The 13408-nt window shown below is 36.2% G+C and overlaps 1 protein-coding gene across 3 annotated transcripts in view; it reads right to left on the bottom strand.

The window, feature by feature from the left end:
• Positions 1-911: 911 nt before the first annotated feature.
• The window catches only part of LOC150076133 (nephrin-like), a 263105-nt gene continuing 250608 nt past the window's right edge, over positions 912-13408 (bottom strand). For all 3 annotated transcript variants that reach the window (XM_090387971.1, XM_090387968.1, XM_090387970.1), the window contains 2 exons: positions 8463-8587; positions 912-2636 (listed from right to left, as the gene is read on the bottom strand). In XM_090387971.1, the coding sequence (XP_090244097.1) occupies positions 2382-2636; positions 8463-8587 (380 nt within the window). In that variant the 3' untranslated portion in view covers positions 912-2381. The remainder of the gene's footprint in view (positions 2637-8462; positions 8588-13408) is intronic.

Raw genomic sequence — 13408 nt, 5'->3', positions numbered from 1 at the left:
AAAAAGAGAAGATAATTGAATATTTACACCATACGCGGATGGATGGATGGTTGGAGTCAAAGTGCAGTACTTTCAATTCTCCAATGGTTTTCTTTGAAGTACCTCCTAATTGTTTTTAATCCTTTTAATTTAAATAATCATAAGTTTGCAAAAGTCTCTCAGCAATTAGTTACTTCTAATCAACCACGTATTTCCCACTGGAGTGAACTCGCATTTGTTACCATTATACCCTAACCTGGTGCGATTTTAGAATTTCCTACATCCCTTACAGACAGTGCAGACAATCACATCTTTGATACTACATTTCTATGTCCCTCCCACCCATGACAGAAAAGGAAAGGCGAAATTTTCAAAAACTAAAACTAAAATTACAGTTAGGACAATAGATCCATCTCTGTAAGTGTTTGTTTCCTTAGACCGTGTGTAACGCCACACTTTACCAACGGTACAGATCTTATTCTTACATTATTTTTGGGCCTGAAATACGAGTATTTGTTGAAAATTAATTATCCCTGCAAATATTCCTTTCTAACACAAATTACAACATTGTGCGCCTTCTAATTGCACGTGTATTCAATGTTACTGTCATTAGGAGTCTAAATCAGTTGAAGAGCGAGAACTATTTAAAACTATTAGCGAATGGGTGATTTCATCCTTTCATAATAAAGTCAATTTTAATGAGAAAAAAATACATTTTGAAAATTAAAAAAATTCAGAACGAAATTTTATTTTATTTTTTTAACAAGACAGCCGAACAGAGAGTGCAAACCTTTGCCTTATAATCTTAGTATTTTACTTAGCAACAAACAACTGATTAAGATCATTTAAAGTATTTTGAGCAATGGTTAAAGGAATTCACGCTGCATTAATCAGCAACCTTTCTTGTATTTTTATTTAAATACGCTGACGTTTCGATGGAATTCACATACCTCTTTCATCAGTGTGCTTGGCAGCAGTCACTCTAATAAAATAGAATTTTAATTCTTTTTTTTTTTTACGTATGGATGCAAAGGTTTGTCAGTCTCTCTCCAAAAGAGGAAAACTGTGGAAAATTACGCCTCATTAATTATTTTCTAATTAATATGCAGGACCAGGAACTGTGAAAGAAACTTGTTTTCTAAACAGTTTCTTTATCATTTTAATTTTTTCCACTTCACGATAATTGCCACTCATGCACACGCGCCCAAATACGAGGGATGGTTGGGAACAAATATTGAAACACGTTAACAGGAAGATGTCTGGAGCAGAGGGCTAGTATTAATAGCGATCGAACGATATGTGATTTTGAAGTGGGTGTCACCGAAAAGTGACGATGAGCTACTACCCTTTGAATTACGGTTCATATTGGGCATTTATACCCGATATCAGGTTCAGATATTCCTAAGTAGTGACAAACTCTTAAACGTTTTGTGACCTGTCATTACCTTATAAAAATACGTTTGAAAATAATTTAAAAAACGATTAACTTCAAGTTTCTAACTGGCTTGGAAAAATTCATTAGTTTTGTATTCGATTTTTCACCTCGCTGAAAACTGTAGAAGTTAAAAAAAACTATTAGCTAAATTAACTTTAGGCTTTACAATATTAATCAAACATGAAATGCTTTAAAAAAACAACAACACAAATTTCCTTTGATTCGTATACAATCGAAATTCCTCTGAAAATAATAATTAATAAATTATTGTGTATGTTTTGCGTGGTGGCGCTGCCTTCACTCTGCTTAACATACTATTGTTGCGAGATACCCATTATATGACTGAACTCAACAAGAAGGTATAGACAAAGGGAGCTGCAACTAATTATAAAAAAAAGAAGAGTTTGGAGAAAAAAACTCTTCCAAAACGTCTCCGTGGTTCATAATAAAAGCTTAATATGTATAAACCCTGTAGGGATAAACTGTTCTTATTACAATCCACTGACGTTCCGCGCGAATAAAATAATTGCCGATGAAGACATGCCAATTGTCCAGAAACACTTGAATAAGGCACTGTTGATCACCCAGCCAACCATACCCATGGAGGCCTCGGCATATAGCACCAGATATCCTTGCAAGTCTCTCAGATCTACTGGTAATGGAAACACCATCCATATTGTAATGAGTATGTATATATGCGTGTTGGTATGGTGTTTGGTTTTTTCTTGGTCCTGAGCTTCGTTGGTGATACAGACCAAAACAGATCCTTTCTCTTTACACCAGCAGTCCCGGATGCGAGCAATTTCACAAGATTCCGGAGGCACATGTGGCAGGAATTCAGTATGAAGAGAGGAAGCTTTAGTGACTGTCCGCCACTGCTCTTGGTTGAAGTTCCTTTTGAAGGCATCTTTAGAGATTGTAGTCCATATTAAGTACCTTAAATCCAGAAACTGGGTTGCTCGTGAGGTCAAACCAAGTGTCCTGCCATCTCATCTGGAACAACACCTTCTACCAGAAGGTGATTGGAAAGTCCTGTTACCGTTGGAGATCCCTGGGGATTAAATGTGCTTAATACGGGGGGATTGGTGGCTGAACGAAGGACGGTTGAAACAATAGGATAGGGAACATAGCGAGCATCTGGGGTGGGACTGTACTGGTCTACACCACTGGCAGCTGTTCTCCCTGGAGGTGGCGGTGGATGGTCACCCCGGATATATGAAATCTGTAAAAGAGAAAGTCGATATCAGTAATGACTCCATTTCAGTTAAACTATAAAGTATTAAAAAAAAGTATAAATTTTAAAATTGGTAAAGTATTTTTATAAATAAATTATTAATTATTGTTATTAACTATCATTGATAATTATTAATTTACTTACTTATCAATAATAAGTGAGTAAAAATAATTTAAGATGATTAACCAAACTTCCTCGACCACGTTTTATGATCTGTACATGAATGCAAATTAAGCAGCAAAAAATCTTAAATAGTTCCTTATAATGGCTCACAGATAACATTTTATAATGCTTCTCTGTACATGCGCAGTTTATACCCATACCAACCAGCTGTCGTTACATTTATTAACTTGCCATTTTGTGTTTACTAAAGTATTTTTCAAAAACCATTTATTTAATCACCCTCGGTTTGGCCGCATGAATTGCTATCTGAACGTAGCCAGCTGCAGTATTTATGCTATTATTAAAATCCTTTTCAACAGGTTCAGTTTGATTTCCTTGTAAATTATGCCTTAAGTAAAATTCGGCCTCTTCTAATGTTAAGATCAAGTCACTTAGATGAAGAAACGAATCAGTTTAAACACATTTTGCATTCGTGAAATTAATTTGAATGCACTTCATTTATACGTATTAAGCGAAAAGCTGCTTCCTCCTTGGGCAAGAACGCAACGCCTATCCTTTTATGTCCTTTCTATGTGCTTCCTGAATCCTGCGCGAGCAGCTACGTAATGAAGCGTGACGTATTGCAAACTGAGTGAGTGGAATTTAATCAAATATTTCTGCCTAAATTGTACAATTCGGAAGCAAATTGATGGAAGGATTTAGATTTACTACAATAACTTATCGAACTCGAGGGATAGATGATGGATCAATCACACCAGTAAATTGAGATCGCGTTTTAAACTGCTCCCTTTGTGCAGATAAATCTAATGAACATTTTGCGTAACGTAATCAATACCAAGACACGAATATTAGAATATTTAGTTAGTTTGAGAACAATCTAACTTTGAATACTTGAAATGGTGATTTACTTTTGATATGAAAATTAAACGAATTTTGTAACGTCCAGGAATCGCTTATTTATTTCAAGTACCACAAGTTCGTAAGCCAAAGCTTTAGAGTTTTAACTTTAACGGGTGACAGCGCTTGGGCTTAAGCCCTTTAGAATCGACTCCATTTGTCCACGTAGTCAGCCAAAAATAACTAAATATTGTTTTTAATGGGAGTCGTTATCCGATTAAAAATTATATGTTACTTTTAGTGACTACGCAGACGTTTCTAAAGAGTCTAATCCTAAGTGCTGTCACCATCACAGAGAGGGAACAGCGTCCCCAGGCGATGTAAATCGTAACGCACAGTATCGTTTTTAAACAACTATTTCAATTTATTAATAAACTAAAATAGTACACTGCTTCTTAAGTATATCTTAGTTTTCACTCCTTTTTTTTTTTAAACCCTGTTGTCGTCTGTTGGCCTCAGTGAATCTTGGTTTTTCTTTTTTCTGTTTCTTACCCGAAAATCTTTCTGTTCACCCAAAACTCCGTGCTTTCAAAGGTAATTTTTGAAATTTTATCAATAATAAAAAGAAAATTTTTAATGAATAAGAACATATTCACTCAAAGTGACAATTATCTTGTTTACGTTATCACGCGGTGGTGAAAAAGAGTTCTTAAATATGCAAAATTTTTGACGTCGACCTGTTAATCTAATACACAAGAAAATACAATAACAAAGATTTATTAGGGGTTATCAGAGGAAAAGGAAAATATTCAAATAAATAATTAATTTATGACCAAGGAAAATAAATTTAACTAGCATTGGCTAGATTGAGTTTTATGGTCCAACAAAGCTCGCTTTTATCTACACGTGCTGTTAATATGCACAACTGTGTTGTGTGGGCCTAAAAAACCCTCACTCAATAACAGAAAATCATTAACTTAGTAAAATGATAACAGCATGATGAGGTTTCACATCCACTTTCATAATTGGACTTTTTTGAAGAAGAAGAAATTGTTAATGGACACTTGGTGACTTTACCAGTGCGTGCACGGGCAGAAATACGTGGATGTCAGAAAGTGCAGGATTGTCATTAAAGACTTGAGACAGAAGGGGGTGTTGGACGAGGTGACTTTCAACAGAATGCAGCAAGAGAGTTACCGAAGAGTTACTGCATTATTAAAAGAATAATTGGTGGAAGAAACATCGACAGAACTTTGAAACAAAGTGGTCGTCGTGAAGTCCAGATTTGAACTGTGCTGAATACTGTGGGATCATATAAAAGGTCGTGTCTACAGACATGACCCAAAAATGTCGTGCAAATGGACATTTGGATCTTTGATTAATTATGGATCATCTCTGAATCATTATTTCGGACATAATGAGTGTGTTCCGAGATCAGCAAACCTACACTAATCATAATTTCATTACTTGAATCAATCAGAGCTGTTATTGATTCAGAGGAAAGCATTTGGGGTAATCTTTATATATCGTGTAATTTGAGACTCGCATAGCAAAACTTTATTATTATGTTTCCTTGTATGCAGATTAATATGTTTACGCTAAAACAGCGATTTATTTTTAGGTTAAGTTACTTTATGACTACCCTGTGTAAACTTGATAGATTTCTCCAAGGATTTATATACAAAAATATAAGAATATTTTTATTATAATTATTAGAATATTATAATAGTTATCATAAATGTTGATGATTAATAGATTTATTCTGCCATTGAATGAAGCGGACGTTTACGGTTCAATTACACTGGTACTTGCAAAACTGAAAAATATTGCTAAATTCCAAGCACTTATATAGGCGGTGGTGTAATTATTATGCCATCAGGTCCGTGGAGTTAGAGGACTACGGTTATTGTGATTCAGCTGTTAAAGAGCAGCACGTATTTTACAAAATCTCGCGGGGAGACAGAATTTGTAGATAGGCCTCTGTATACCGGTAGAATTGCAGATATTCTAATACTGAGCAGAAACTGATGAGTTAATGAAGAATGTCATCACTGGACACTGCGTTAGTTGTCTGACGGCACCAGGGGTTCTCCCATCTCCGCTACATCACCGGACATTGAACTAAGGAAGAAATGGTGACTTCCGGTCCTTTGATAATGTCACTCTTAATGCCAGCCGGAGTATTGTATACTGTCTGTTAAACGCATAGTCAAATTATCTGTAGATAAATCCCAATACTGTAAAGTAATCTCCGTTGGAGTCCCGAAAGGGGCAGTACTATCTGGCCTTCACTGCCCTTATTGTTTCTGGTAATCCAAAAGTTAAATATCCTGGTATATGCTGACGATCTAAAGGTACTCACGCCAATTAAGGCAAACCAAGACCCTCACCAAATCTCAGAAGAGCTAACCTCCACTCTCTCCTCAATATGTATCTACCTCAAACAATTTAGTCTGCGTATCAATCCCGAGAAGACAGAAATCATGGTCTTCTCGTTAAAGCAACAACCAACAAAAATCTATCCAACCCTCAATGGAGCCCCCATCCTGCTTGTCCAACATCACATCGACCTAGGAATCAGATTTGACCCAAAGCTTCTTTTCGGCCAGCAAGTACACATACTCCTCACAAAAGCCTCCAGACAGAGATGGATTTGCAAGCAGCATCTACACCATGTAACAGAAAATCCACCATGATCAGATACATTTCAACACTAGTGTATCCACCACTTCTCTATGCTGCAGAGATTTGGGCGTCTGCACTTCTCTCTACCACCAAACCAGTTTTCTCATCCGAGTATTGGCTTCTCAACTGGGCGTGCTACAAACTTAGCCTGCCTCCCCAGCTCCGGACCACCGCTATGACCAACGCACTTAACATCCCAAAGCTCATTGTCGCTAGCTCATTAATGAAAGGAGGCTCATCACAAGAGTCAAACTCATGACCGGTCTCATATCCTCCCCCTCCTTCTGAAACAACTGTGCATGGAGGATCCCAGTGGCTCGTCTACGAGTAACTCCCCTCTGCAAAGACTCCTTCATCTGTCGGACCAGTTCTTCCTCAGCAGATGCTGTCTCGAGTCCAGGACTTAGATGTCGACTTCAACGAGTTCTGTCGAGATCAATAATATAGGAAAAGAATACTCAGTGGGGTGGCTAAGGCTACTACTATTATAATCTGAGTCTTGAGCAATGTACATTCTTAACCCAACCAATCATGTACGTATTTATGCACTTAAATATATATCCTATAGTATGTATTTTGAAACAAATGATTGTACACTCACTTAATGTTCTATATATGTAGTATACTCAAGTCATTTTTCCATTTTCCTCTACTTCATTTCACTTATTTATTATTCTATTATTTTTTTGTGTATTTTTGGCTTTTTGAGGCAATTATGTCTCTGTAATACATTGTTAACCCCTGGCCATTGTGCCGTGACGGGGTGTTGCAACTACTATTATGGAAATTATCATTCTATGCGTTGCAATAAAGATTCTTCTTCTCCATTTTTCATTCTTTTTGAGAAGTGTGCGTCCGAGTGCCTCAGGGATTCAAGAAAAACCTAGTCGCACCACCAGATCTCAGGCGATTGGACTATGGTTAACCCAACACTCATGAATAATTCCAAGATTTTTCATGTAAATCGACCAGGAAACACAAAATGAAAGCTCTAATTGCTAATCATGATTTTTGGAATACTTAAAAAACAAAATTATGACAAAATGAACAAAAAATTATAAATTAATAAAAAAATAACCAATAATATTTTATTCTAATTCAAAAATTATTTATTATTAATGAATAGAAAGAGTTTAGTTTAATTTAGTGATGAAAATTCAAAATATCATTTTAATACAAATAAATTATTCAAGCTCTTCAAACCATTCAAACCAAAAATAAAGGCAAATAATAACAGGTTATCTCAATCAAACCCAATCGACTCTTTCTATCTCTCTTCACTTATTTATTCTTCCTCCCCACACACAAAAAGCCTATCTGAATATTTAACTAACAGCCAGAAATCTTCTTAATTAAAAGAGACAAAGATTTCGAAACTTTGACAGTTTTCCAAAATGTCATTACCTCCAATTAACAGTCTTTTCTTAGAATGGCGAGAATTATTCTAGATTTTTTAAGTGTATTAGCAGAATGAGGGGGGGGGGGGTAGCAACAACTAATTGAATGGCTAATTATTATTTTATCCGTGTCCCTGTAAATTAAGAGTTACCAAATGAAATATCGTCAGAGTAATTATGCAAAAAGGATGCCGTTAATAAGACATAAAATATCTAGAATAAATATTATTATTTAATAAAAATCTTGACGTTTCTAAGGTTCAAATATGTTTAATTAACAACTAAATATTTTTAATTTTGGTGGGAATAAATTCGTTTTTGCTTTTTTTATTCAGTTAATGAATAATAAACGATTTTTCTGCGATAAATATTTTAGAATTGAAATGACAATAATATCCGTTATTCAAAACGTAAAGGTATCATAATAATATCGGATATCTTAAACGGTTAGGCAAATATCCGTATTTTATAGATAAAACCAGTTATTATAATCTTCAGGGCAGTCTTATTGAGAATGTGCAATTTCCCCTTAAAACTCCATGGCTTCGTGATTCTACTGATGGAAGCAGGGGATAAAAAAAAAAAAAAAGAAGACAGGAAAAATAAATTTGGTATGCCTACTTCGAAGAACGGATGTGGCTGCCCAATGCGTAGCTGTTTAGCAAGTGATGTATGCTAGTTATTAGAGCCACGGTGTCATCCAGCCCACATAGGAAAACCCATAAAGTAAATATACACCGTGCACTAACGACAGCGCCAGCTGCCTCAGTACCTTTTCTCCCATCTTCTGATTATAGACGTTCCTTCTCAGAGCATCAGCGTAATAATCATCTTGGGAGGTGTAGATGGCCTTATTGGGCACCAAATGGTTCCGGTCTAGCGTAGAGTGACCTGACACTGCAAAAGAGAAGGAAGATACTTTAGAAAGACAGATTGTAACAACAGGTGATCGCTGAAACGCTACATGAAGACATTTAATACTTAATCCATACCGTAATTTAAACCTGAACCCTCAGAACTCTTACAATTCGTTATATTTATGACTCGAAATCAAATATTTCTGAACAAAATACGCTGGAAATTGTTTTAAAGGCGATTCCAGACAGTAAATACACATACATACACGCATGACGTCTTAGCGCACTAAAGAATCCAGTTAAAGGAGTTAATGTACGGTGTTCCCTCAATATTTCTTGTAAGTAATGGACAAGGACAGTGTCGTAAACCATTATGTCCATTCATTAACTGGTTGTTATAGTTCTGCTTCGGAGTTAATTGGCCCATCATCAGTGCCAACGTCTAACAATGGCATTTACTTTGGTTCCCTCAGTTGTTATGAGGGACACTGAAAACTTTATCGTTCTTACGAGTCTCAAAGGTCTTGAGAATCAAGAAAAGACACATACCATCCGAAAACCTCTAAAAACAGCTTCCTTGCTAGAGCCTTTTGTTTGCTCACATTTCGTTCGAATTACTGCATTTTTATAGACCACTAATGTACCTCCCAGTGTCGCATTCAACAATTTTATAATATGCTTATAATATTTAGATGGTATAAGACAACTTAAAACCCTTATTTTTCTTGTGGTTTTGATTCTTTTGATATAGTGGTATTTTCATAGGAATCATGCCCAATCTCCAATTCTTTGATTGTAATAATGTCCACGATTTGGGCCGAAATGTATCAGCAGGTATTGTAATAAAATCAATTCTACCAGATTTAAAAGTAACAAAAGGGAAACATAACAGAAGAATTTTTACAAAATCTTGTGGGCTGGTCGGGGAGTACTGCAGCTAAGGTATTCCAAGAGCGGGCAGATAACACAGACAGGTTGCAGTGGTAAGATCATCGACGAGTGCCCACGCCTCATCGATAGGTAGAAAACGGTGGAACTGCCATGGGCTTTAACCAAGGTACGATCAGCGATGTTTCTAAGACCACGATCCAAAGAACTCTTCTCGGTATAGGCCACCAGAGTAGAATAGCGATCAAGGTACTCATGCCTACGGCCACCTATCGCCAACGATGCCTAAAGTTTGCATGGCATCATGGAACCATTGACGACTGGAAAAAAGTTGCCCTGTCCGATGAATCATGTTTCCTGTTATGCCGTGCGGACGGTATATGGAGAGTACGGCAACAAACTACGGAGAGGAATCATTGATATCTTGGTCCAACAGAAACAGGCAGGTGGCTGCAGTTTGGCATGGCAGAGCTAGTCCTAAGAATTTCTTGGAGTCCTCATACTCCCATATACCACACTCTGAATGCTAAAAACTACCTATCCACCACGGAACATTGCATTAGGGACGCGATCCTGGCGACATGGTACAACGTACCTCCAGCAATTCAGAGAATTTAAGGAGTCCATGCCTCTCTATGTGACAGCAGTACTAGCGGCATGAGGACATATCCACTATTAGGCATGTGGTCATAATGTTTGGAATGGACAGTGTGTGTTCCTAGACAAGGTTCCTATACTGTGTATAAGTAGCAATGATGTAGAATAAATATAACTTTGTAAAAAAATACAACACCTACAAAATAATTTACAAAATATTGTAAAAATGCCAAATAATGCAGATAAATGCCAAAAAATGCCAAATAACCCATATTTGTCGGCTTATAAAACGCACTTTTTTTATATAAATACCTTAAAAAATCGACCTGAGTCTTAGAAGCCGAAAGTGGCACTACAACACATGCGCAAAACCGAGAGGCACTGAAGATCATTTATTGTATGAGAGTGACACAAGTGAAGAGGATAAAGACGATGTTGAGGATAATGATGATCAAGTCAGTAATGAATCTGAAGTTGAATAATACTAAAATAATAAGAGTAATAATCCTATACTTTTCTTTATTGGCTTTTGAGCTTTATTTTTTATTGAATTTTAAATTTCCATTGTATTAACAATCATTTTTTTTTTCCAAAAGTTATTTTTGTTAAATTTAATTTCCAAAATTAGGATGCGTCTTATAAGCCGGAAAATACGTTAATACTATAAATTATGACAAATCACAGATTTCATAAACGAATACCATCCAAATTAATAATTCATAAAAAACAAGGTCACATACAAAAACCAAAATTCTTTACATATAAAAAAATTTGATCTAAAAATAGATTAATATAATAATTAACAGAATCTATCATATATACTTTTAATTTATAGATAATTAAATCTACTTTATTAAACTTTAAAATATTAATAAGTAATATTTCAGAAAATGCAATTTTAAATTCTCTTGCATATCAGGCTTTACTATAATAATATTCTAGGTATTTCTGCATAAGTGTAAATGATCTCCGATGTGATGGCAAATGTAACTTACGATCCCTACCCTATTGGGAAATCATGAAGAATAACACCCTGATGATTTTGAAGGGGTCTTGGGTGCTACAAGGGAAAGTCACGTGATGTTTTATATTAGTTTTGCTTAGTTGACATAGGGAACCTGGAGATCCCTGAGATTCATTGAATATAACTTCGTGAAGTTATCTCCCAGTCCAAAAATGCATGATTTATGATTTTTTTAATTTATTACTTTGTAGATCATTTCATTTTTAAAATCAAAATTATTTCATAATTAGGTTGCATTTTATCTATAGTTTTTCGAGTATACGTTTTCATTTTCTTAAATCAACAAGATTATTTAAAATATACCAACTTTCTATAATTAATTTACAACAATAAATTCAATATCAAGGTTGTATTACGATTTTTGTACTATCATAATACCTATTTTAGGGCTATTGAGTTAAAATATAGAATCATTATGGATCGTAAAACAAAACAGAAGAGAACAGACAGAATGAAGAAATCTGAAGAACTGATATGTGCAAGTCGTCTATTTGCGAGTTTTCTGAAAGATTCTTTTTCTTCTTCTTGCACAAGACTAGAAATATCCAACTTTGTTGTGCATGGGCATATGACCTGCGGCTCTTTTGAACTATCTTTCTGTTGTGGCTGATGTAGCCCCTGAGTCCAATATTTCGAGTTCATTTGCAGTTACTCTTTCGGATTCAAACTTTCGGTAGCAGTCGTTGCATCGTTTTGTTCATCTGTTTCCATGCTCTTATGTCCTTTGGCTTTCTGCTCTGAATATCAACACGAACCGATTGCAATGTACAGTAACTAACTGACTAGGACTCGAAACTTATTTTTGTGTAATAATAAAACAGAAAAAAGTTTCTATGCATAAGTCAAAAATCTTAGACAACTGAGTACTAGATTATCCAGTCCTACAGCTCTCAGGATTAAACCTGAATGGAATTATATTATATTTTATTATTATTAAGTTGATTCGGTTAATGTGGCGATAAGAGATGTCCCTGTTCCTGTTTGTTAAACTACGTATTATTAATAAGAGCTGAAGAAATATTTCTAAATTTTGAAATACAAAAGAGGGTTCAGGTAAAACAGCAAACAGCATGATGAATAATTCTCAGAAAAGTATGTTGTTGTGTTAGTCTATAGAATCCCACTGCTGGGAAAATGTCTCCTCCGACTTTCTCCATTCTTCTCGGTTCAATGCCAGCTCTCCATTCTTCTCGGTTCAATGCCAGCTCTCCATTCTTCTCGGTTCAATGCAATGTAGGCCCATAAGGGATGTTAACTCATCTCTCCACCTGGTTTTCTGTCCTATATTTCTTTTTCCTTCTCTTGGTAACCAAACAGTTGTGAGCTTATCCCACGAGTCCTCTTGTTTCCTGTCGAGATGTCCTGCCCACTTCCATTTTAAGGACTTGGATGCCTTCATGGATGCCATCGTTGATTTTAATTTTTTGTCTGATAGAAGTAGATTTTATTCTGTCTGTCTTTTTTGGCAATACTTCTTTCTATTGCTCGTTGGCACGGTCTAAGTTTATTTACTTGTTTTGCTGTCAAAGACCATGCATAAGTTAGAGTGCAAAGACTGCATATGTTAGAGTGAGTAGTAATACTATCCTCCAGAAGGTATGCGGCCACACGTCGGTTTAATATTCATGTCACCACTCACTCTATTAGCGTGTCCGTTCCCCTTTGGCTGTTATGATACACCCAACCAACTACAGACTGCAGCGGGTGTAGTTCTCTGTTCCTGTATTCATGAACAGCGATCAGTTGCGATACCGATGTGGGACATGCAAATCTGGCTCTCACCCGACGTTCCAATTAATCTCATAGGTGGTTATAGGGTTCAGATCACTGGCCGTTCCAACTTTTGCACCTTCATGTCCATAAAAAATTCTCGAACAACATCGAAGGTATGGAATTGGGCATTATTGTGATGACAAAAAGACGGGTCTCTACCAAAGAACTGCCATATCGGAAGGATCATGGAACTTCCAATATTTTAAAGTAGATGTCAGCGTTCATGGTCTCTACACTACAACTAAAGATCCTAGGCCATACCATAAGAAGTAATGTAACACCATAACTCCACCCCATTCAAAAGTTCATTGTTGGCACAGTTAACTCCGACAGCAGAAGTTCTCTGGACATCCTCCAACACCCGCCCATCTGGTCAGAACTGAGTGTAGCAAGATTTGTCGCTCCAAGAAACAATTTTCACACCCTATGGACTAATTACGGTGTTGGTTGCTCCATGAAAACAGAAATCGCAGTTGGTGAACCCCTGGTGCCTTAGACTCCTACTTGTCGGACTAGATTTCCGTATAACCTTTCCAAGTATTCTCTGATCACGTGGGGCAAACTTCCGTAGTCTTCCTA

The sequence above is a fragment of the Mastigoproctus giganteus genome, chromosome 13 (assembly GCF_048544385.1).
Source record: "Mastigoproctus giganteus isolate SK-2022 chromosome 13, ASM4854438v1, whole genome shotgun sequence".
Classification (NCBI taxonomy): Eukaryota; Metazoa; Arthropoda; class Arachnida; order Uropygi; family Thelyphonidae; genus Mastigoproctus; species Mastigoproctus giganteus.
This window is presented reverse-complemented; position numbering and strand designations above follow the sequence as displayed.